At 33.0% G+C, this 9541-nt stretch overlaps 1 protein-coding gene across 1 annotated transcript; it reads right to left on the reverse strand.

Moving 5' to 3' along the window:
* Positions 1 to 7689: 7689 nt before the first annotated feature.
* On the reverse strand, positions 7690 to 8781 carry LOC127186281 (zinc finger protein 879-like). The gene is made up of 2 exons (XM_051142714.1): positions 7942 to 8781; positions 7690 to 7812 (listed from the first exon to the last, which is right to left on the reverse strand). Exons 1-2 carry the CDS (start codon positions 8779 to 8781, stop codon positions 7690 to 7692), a joined length of 963 nt encoding a protein of 320 aa, XP_050998671.1.
* Between the last annotated feature and the right edge of the window lie 760 nt (positions 8782 to 9541).

Consider the following 9541-nt stretch of genomic DNA (forward strand, 5'->3'; position numbering starts at 1 on the left):
GGCTATTTTACAAACAATCATGGACCCATGGGTGTATGTGTTTGTCTGAACCTCTGATTGAAGTCTCCTGATAAGCCAATATATTTTTATGCCAATACCATGCAGTGTTTATTATTATTGCTCTGGAGTATAGCTAAAATTAGGGACTGTGATACCTCCAGAAGTTTTTTTAATAATTGTAGAGGATTTCTTTATCTATGCTGGTATTTTTTTCAAATAAAATATAGAATTGCATTTTCAAATTGTGTACACAATTTCACACTACATTTTGATGAGAATTGTAGTGAAATTGGGTTTGCTATCTGTCAGATGGATATTTTATCTATGTAAATCCTACTGTTCCATGATCATAGGAGATCTTTCCAACTCATGGTTTCTTATTCATTTTTTTCCAAAATGACATGGAGTACCTGATATACAATTCTTTTATTTGCTTGGTTAGAGTTATAGCAAGATATTTTATATTATTTGTGGCTACTGTGAAATATATTGTTTTCATAATTTCTTTCTCAGACTATTTCTCATTTGTATAGGAAGGGACAGTGGTTTTTTTAAAACTAAGTTTGTATCAAGCTGGGTTTTACCGGGTGTAGGAGTTCTTCTGTAGAATTTTTTGGGGTCACTTATATACAATATCTTATCATCTGCAAAGAGGCATACTTTGAATTTCTGTTTTGACATTGTATTTGCCTCATCTCCATTAACTGTCTTATTTCTCTGGCTAGGTGTTTATGTGCTATATTGAAGAGATATGGAGAGAGTGGAAATCCTAGTTTCTAGTTTAATTTAGAGGAATTGTTTTAATTTTCTCTACATTTAATATGATGCTAGTTTTATGTTTGCCATATAATTCATTCATTGTGTTTAGTTATGCTCCTTGTAAACCTCATCTCTCCAGGATTTTAACATTAAAAAGTGTTGGAGATTTGTGCAAGAGTTTTCAGCATGTAATAAGATAATCATGTTGTTGTTTTTTTTTTTTTCATTTTGTATTTTGCATAGAATACATTGAAGTAGTTTTTTATGTTGAACCATCACTGTATTTCTGGGATAAATTGTACTTGATCATAATGGATAATGTTTTGATGTTTTCTTAAACTTGATTTGTAGGTATTATGTTGAGTCTTCGCATCACTGGTCATGAGGGAAGTGTGTCTAAAATTATCTTTTATGTTCCAGTCTTTGTGTAAATTATATATTAGGGTTCGTGCAGCCTCAAAAAAATGGATTTAGTAGTGTCTCTTTTGTTTGCAGCTTTTGAATAATTTGAGAAATGTGGGTATTAGTTATTACTTAAAAATCTGGTAGACTTTTGCACTTAAACCATTTATCCATGGAGTATTTTTGTTTGGTGTGTTTTAATTGCTACGTGTTTTTCCTTAAGTGTTATAGGTCTAGTTAGACTATTCAGTTGATCTTTATTTTCCTTTTAAAAGAGGGATATAGACAAATGTATTATTCATATTGCTTAGCCTTTTCAACTTTCTGGAATACATGATTTGCTTTTCTTTTTTGTTTTAATTACTTAATGTATATATGCAATTTACATCCCACTCATAGACCCCCTCTTCTCTCCTTCTGGTCCCACAATATCTCTCTCTCTCTCTCTCTCTCTCTCTCTCTCTCTCTCTCTCTCTCTCTCTCTCTCTCTCTCTTCTCTGTCATTCTACCTCATGGGAGGATACCATTATTCAGAATATGGGAGTCCCTCCTCTAACCCACCTGAGCAAGTCATATCAGGATTGAGTGTGAGTTTTTCCACTGTAGCCACATGAGGCGGCACTGATAATGAAGAGTGGTAAAAAAAATCAGGCAAAAGTCTATATCAGAGACTCCCCTGATCCCCTCATTAGTGGATGCGAATAAACCCTGAGCTGCCCATAGGCTGCATCTGTGTATGGACCAAAGTTCAGTCCATGCATGGTCCCTGGTTGGTGCTTCGGTCTCCACAAGTCCCTGGGTCCTGGTTAAAAGGGCTCTAATTGGTTTTTTTCTGGAGCTCCTCTTACTTTCAATTTCTATTCTCCTTTCAACCACTTTTCCAAAAGACTCCCTTTATTTGTCCAATGCTTGGCTGTGAGTCTCAGCATCTATTTCAACCTGTTGCTAGATGGAATATCTAAGAAGACAACAATAATAGGCTCCTGTCTGAGTATAGGAGAATGTGGCTAATAGTGTCAGATGTTGGCTAACATATGCTGTGTCTCAGGTTGAACCAGGCATTCAGTGGATGACTATATTTTTTGAATAAGACCTAAAGATTCTTTGGCTTTCCTCTGTTTCTTTCGTTATGTCACCATTTTCTTTTTCTAATTTTGTTAATATGTATGTTTTTTCTCTGCCTTTTAATTACTTTGTCTAAAGGTTTGTCTATATGTTGATTTTCACAAAGTACTACTTCTTGGTTTCCTTGATTATTTGCTGTGTTCTCTTCATTTTTATTTTATTTATTTCCATCTGAGTTTGGTTATTTACTGACGTCTACTTCTCTTGGAAAAACTTGCTTCTTTTTCTTCCCTAAGGAGGGTCTTTGATACTCATTATCTTCTTTTATGTAGTCTCAGCATTGTCAGGAGATAATCTGTATTATTGTCAAAGAATCTTTAAAATAATAACAACATCTTCTAAATGCCATATTCTACAGGTCTCTGATGTTTTAGAAGACCGTCTGTATTTTACCATATCTAACTCTAGAACCACATGCCTCTGTAAAACCTATAATATATATTTTCGTGTTAATTGATATCACCATGATTTGACCATCTAACAATTAGCTTCTATTACTTAATTATTCTAAGGTTCCTGATATAGCACTTGCAAAGTGTTGTTAGTAAACCTTGTATTGTTGTTGAGTTGTATGAGTACAATGCCTCATACAGTGTATAGTATGTGTATGTGTGTGTGAAAAATAATCTAAAATTTGGATTCTATACCAATATATCTAAATTGAACATATTTTCTATCAAAAACCTCTATACCAACTAATTAAAAATAATTATGTGAGTCACAGGTAAGGCTTTAGTTTGAGGAGGAGATTCAATATTCTACATTTCTACTTATAATCTCTATATGTTTCTATGTTTTCCCTTTTTTCTTTTCAACCCCTATCTTCATACCTAAGAAAGTCAAAGAAAAATATGTTTACACCTGAGTCCAACCTTGTTTTTTCTCTGGATGAGACCAATAATAACTCATAACCAACTCCCAAAGAAAGTAAACATCTATAACCTAAGACAGAAAAGAAAATCATACCAAATCCCCCTTACGGGAAATGGGGCACCGTTCTCTTAAGGTTTCTTCTTGCTCATATAGGGCAAATAATACTTTTGTAGGCACCCAAATACAAGTGGGTAAAATGGTTTAACAAGCCAGGGTTAGCATTTATGGTCCACTTTCTAAATGCTGAGAAATTCCAGGCTTAATAGGAGTCATGTTTAGGACAGTCAGAAATTATGAATCAATTGGGATCATAAGATTTCTTCATGGCTGTCCTTGGACCTGTCCTGTTCGGAGGAGTTTGAACAACTGAAGTGGCTGGGCCTGAAACATGAAGGATGCAAGATGTCTGCATGCAGCTTGCTGACAGAAATAAATCTTGTCAGGTAGGATCTAGCAGTAGTGTCCAGTTCTTTTGTTCTGAAATATATAATTTTTCACATATATTATACAGTCCTAAAATTATAAATGTAAGAAGTGTGCAGGATGCACAGAACAATTAAAGTTTGTTTTCTGCTCTTTGTATGAGAGAAGTAAGATATCTGCAAATCTTCATTCATGCCATATGAAGAATTGCATGTAATCCTAAGTCACAGGGATTCTATGACCAAGAAGAAGCATTGTCTATGCATACACATTCATGTCTCAGGCAGTGTCCGAGCTATTCCCATGTAATGGAATTAGCAGTATAAATTACCTTCTTGTTCTGCAGTATGAATTCTTTACATGCCGATTGTAGTCCCTGCCTCCTCAGCTCCTGATCTCATCCTCGCTCCCTCCTCCCCTTTCCTTCCTCCTCTAGTCCTCAGAAAGTGGAGCCCTACTCCCCTAACATCTGACCTTAGCCTAACAAACACAATCTGTCCTACCTGTAACCTCTTCCTCTGGGGCCTGGAAAGGCCCTCCTGGCAGGGGGGGAACTGATTAACGTTGGGAGGCCAAAGTCCATGTCAGAGTTAGTCCCTGTTACCCACATTGTGGGACCCACAAAAAGACTGTGCTGCTTATCTGCTTATCTACTACATATGAACAGAGGGTACACACACATTTAAATGGAAATAAAAGAATAGATTATATAGGCCACAAAGTGTTGTACAAAGCCATAAATAAACATTTTTCCATTCAAAAATATGAGAGAGATGAAATTATAAAATATAGTCAGAAATTAAATGAGAAGCAGGACACAGAATCATTAGTACTCTTAAGGTTAACATAATTTTATTTTAATAATATTCTACACAGTATGTCCTACCTATACGTAATTCCACCAAAATAATTCACTGTGTCTCTGAGTAGCCTTACCTTTGCTGTGTAACTGGAGATTACTTCCGCTCTCTATGCTTTCACGTGTGGAGTACTAGGAACATATACATATAGCACCTCCTACAGTTTCTTAATCATTTCTAATTTAGACATAATTGTAAACTCCATATTGCCAGATTTGCTCTTATGGATTTCGTTTCTTCTTTTCTATTTTATTTACTTTTTGTTTTGTTTTGTTTCCTTATAAATATGTAAAACTATTTGTTGATTTTGTAGAATGTCAATTAATATTGTACTAAACATACATGTCTTGGGGAAATTTTTCATCAACATTATGGAGAATATTTTGAAGAAAATGTTCTGTAAAATTTCGAAATAATGCTTAAACCTTTGTATGCAACTTAATTTATTGTAAAAGTCAAATACCACTTATTCTACTTACAGATATTTGCTTCTTTTCCTGATTTCTAATATTGAACATAGATATACTAAGAAGTTTCCTATACATAATTTGGTATAGCCAGGTATTCTATTGGTTATATGACAAGAAGAATATATGTTGCTTTAATATTATTATATACTCTAATCATTTGTTTATGCTACTAAATGTTTTGCAAAATATTAAATGATCAAATATGTGATGTCAAAATGTAGCACCATGTCTGTTCCCCATTTTTCTCAAAGTCTATAAGGTATCTCTTTTCCTGTGTACTTATTTTGGGAGTTTGAAATAAATATTTTTTTGTTATCCCCTAGAATTTTGCTGATGGAAATTCAGAGGTGTAAACTTTTGTACTGGGTTTCAACTATGATTTTTTAAAATTGGTTTTCTAGAGGTTGTTACTTTCCTGAGCATGGTTATTTTATTAGCATGTAAAGATAATAACTCATCTACCTTACATTTAACACAAGATATTTCAAACTCATTTTTTTTCAATTTATTCTGTCCAATGATTAGAAAAATATACAAGGAAATTTTGTAGAAACTTGACTGATTTTTATCTCCACATTTAGGCCAATAAATGTTTTAATTATTTTTCAATCTAATGTTAAAATTCTCAGGGTCTAGGAAATCCTCAATAAAACATTAAAAAACTTAACTATAGCCTCTAGATTGTACCATCAGCTACCTTATCATGGGATGTAGTGAAAGATGCAGACTACCTTCCGAGGCAATGATTATAGCTTGAAAATCAACCTTTCCTTCTCTATGACTATGTTTATCAGCAATTTTTATCTGTACTTGAGGTGAACAAACATTTCATATGCATTTATGTCATTTGAGTATGAATTTTCTTACAAGATAGGTAGTATTTGTACACACATAGCAATACTAGGTCATCTGTTTGAATCGTAAATTATACCTTAATATACTAGAAATTAAATATGAAGCCTACAAGATGCATTTTATTGAATCACAAAAAGTATAATGTAAAGTAAATACAACATGTTAATTTATAATAGTGATTATGCACCCTTTAATAATTCTTTCATAATGTAGTTTACACATTTAAATTACATATACCACAATATCTCAGCAATGCTATGTATAGACATTTAGATAACATTTTTGCGGTAAGTTTTTGTTTGAATTTTGTCAGGAAAAAAGCCCTAGAGAAAACATCCACCATGTCCAAATTACATATTATCAGACTTAGCATTTGCAGAAAGACAGTATCATTATGTATGAGTATGGACGAGGCACATTTAACTCATCTTCGTAGCTCCATGTTCTTTTGGAATATGAGGGAGAATGCAAAGATTGACAATATTTAACATACACTATGAACATCAACATATGGACCAAAAAATCTTTTTTGTAAAGCCTCAATCCCATCTCCACACAGTAGATCCAAATGACAATGATTTTTCCACAAAACACATACACTCCCATTTTAGTACACTCACTGTTTCCTCTTTTCCTCATATATTCTCTTCCTAATTGCTGTCTTACAATTTTTCTAAATGGTCAAATGTGTTCTTTTGTGACATTTTTGAATTATACATCGTAGAATGAATGATATGAACAACAACAGCTTAGCATATAATGAATATTAATCACAGCAATGTACAATTTATAGAACACAGTTGTAATAAATTTATTAGTAATTGTAACAAAAAGTGATTAATTTCAGATTTTAAAGTATCTATAATATATATTCTATAAAAAGCCCAAAGACTACAGCACAATAATCATCATATAGAATATATCTCACAAATGTCCATATTCTACCATACAAAATTACACAGAAAATTATGCAAGAGATAACATTAGGATAGTTATTAGTAATATTATCATGGTTTAAACCCTTACATTTTAGAGTATTATTTCTTTAATCAGTTTTAACATGAATTCTTTAGTATTACTATTCAATGACATCATATTAAAACTGCACAAAACATTTTTCCTATTTAATTTTCAAATAACTACTTAAAATAAATATAAGCTGTATTTCCATCCAAAATGTTTCCAACTCCTGAGTATTAAAATTCCTGATAAAGGATAATGAGTAAGATTTCAATATTGTTTAAATACTTACAACTATTTTTCTCCTTTAAAAACCATGTTTCTCCAATGAACCCTGGGACAGTAATTACCTTTCCAGTTAGACTCTTGTATGAAACTTCATTGTCCTCTAAAGTTTGAGCTTAAGCAAAAGGACTTGCCACATTCTTCACATTTATAAGGTTTGTCTCCATTTTTATGCTCTGAAGTCTTTGAAGATATGACTTCTGGGTAAAGGATATTCCATTCTTCATATTAATAAGGTATGTCTCAAGTATTTATTCTGTGGTGAGGTTGAAGATGTGAGGATGTCCAAAAGTATTTCCCATATTACTTACAATTATAAGGCTGCTTTCCAGCATGGATACTTTGATGAACGTGGAGATTTGAAGGCCAGGTAAGACACCTCCCACAGTCTATACTTTTAATGTTTATCTCCAGCCTGGGTTCTGTAGTGAACCTTGTAGTGATATAGTGAATCTGTAGTGATGACGTAGTAAAGATTTTCCCACATTCATTACATCTGTAAGGTTTTCTCCAGTATGAGTTCTGTGGTGGTCTTGAATCTTTGAGTTCTGTGTAAATGATTACCCACACTGATTATATTCATATGGTTTGTATCAAGTATGGATACTTTGATGGCATTGGAGAGTTGAGTACTGGGAAAAGTAATTCCCACACTCATTATATTTGTAAAATTATTCTCAAATATGGATTCTTTGATGAACTTTATGTGTTGAAGACATTGTAAATGTTTTCTCACACTTAATATATTTATGTGGTTCATCTCCAATATGGATTCCTTGATGAGCTTTGAGAGTTGAGTACTGTGTAAAACATTTCACACACTTATCACATTTATAAGTTTTTTCTCCAGTATGGATTCTTTGATGACATTGCAGATTTGAGTACTGGGTAACAGATTTCCCACACTCATTACATTTGTAAGGTTTTACTCCAGTATGGATTCTTTGATGATCTTTTAGTGTTGAGGACAGTCTAAAGGATTTCTCACAGTCATTACACTTATATGGTTTGTCTCCAGTATGACTTCTTTGATGACCTTTGAGATGTGAGTACAGGCTAAAAGATTTCCCACACTCATTACACTTGAAAGGTTTTTCTCCAGTATGGATTCCTTGATGAACATGGAGATTTGAGTACTGGGAAAAGGATTTCCCACACTCACTACATATGTAAGGTTTTACTTCGGTGTCGATTCTTTGATGATCTTTTAGTTTTGAGGACTGTCTATGGGATTTCTCACAGCTATTACATTTATACGATTTGTTTCCATTATGAATTCCTTGATGAACTTTGAGATTTGAGTACCAGGTAAAAGATTTCCCAACCTCATTGCACTTGTATGGTTTTTCTCCAGGATGGATTCTTTGATTAACATGGAAATTTGAGTACTGGGAAAAGTATTTCCCACACTCATTACATTTGTAATGTTTATCTCTGGTGTGGATTCTGTACAGAATATGAAGACTTGAGGAGTTGGTAAAGGATTTCCCACACTCACTACATTTGTAAGGATATTCTTGAGAACGAATACTTTGAAGATCCTGGAGAGCATAGGATGAGGTAAATGATTTCCCACATTCATTACATTTGTGACATTTTTGTCCACTATTAATGTTGTGGTGAACTTGATGTTTTGAGGACTGTGTAAATGATTTCTTGTTCTTAGTACATTTATAAGTTTTGTCTCTACTGTAGATTCTTTGATGAACTTGAAGTTTTGAGGACTTGGTAAATGATTTTCCACACAGATTGCAGTTATATATTTGCATCGCATATGTATTCTGTGTTGACCTTTAGCTTCCCTACTTAATATTTTCCTATTACTGTGCAAATTTTATGTAAAAATTTGTTGTAAACCTTTTACCTGTGGAGCCTCCAATTGTGAAATTATGTGTGGCACACACTTGTTCTCTCAGGAAAAACCAGATCTTCTTGATCTTTACTTTCAGAAATGAAACACATGTATTTTTTCACACAGATCATTTCCAGCATCACTTGTTTTATGAACTTCACTGTCAGATGATTATTCCCAGAACTTCTTTCTATCTAGCTCTGAAAGGCCATTACAACCAAATATTCTTGGTATTTCTTTCAGGAAAGAATCTTGGGTACACTCCTTTGGAAATTGCTTCTTGGTATGATAAGAAGACAAAACTGAAAAAAATGAAAGTAAACCACTATGTGATATGTCAGATGCATATTAATATAATAAAAATATATATTACATAAATGACATTAACATGTGGATAATAGCAAAATGGTACAATGCAGAACTGCAACAATTTTTCTCTAAAGAAACAAATGTCCTGACCATCATGGATTTTAGTAGATATTTAATGAAACTATCATATATTTTGTAATATATATATCAATGTCTTCATTAAGTATTAAGTGTATAGATTATGTCAAACAAAATTGCTGTAACTCTCACACATTACAAGAAACCTACTTTTCACTGTGATATTCAATTGACAATATGGCCACCAATCATTATTCTAAATTCATGAACACATTAATGAAAGAAATGAG

This window comes from Acomys russatus, unplaced genomic scaffold (genome assembly GCF_903995435.1).
Source record: "Acomys russatus unplaced genomic scaffold, mAcoRus1.1, whole genome shotgun sequence".
Lineage (NCBI taxonomy): Eukaryota > Metazoa > Chordata > Mammalia > Rodentia > Muridae > Acomys > Acomys russatus.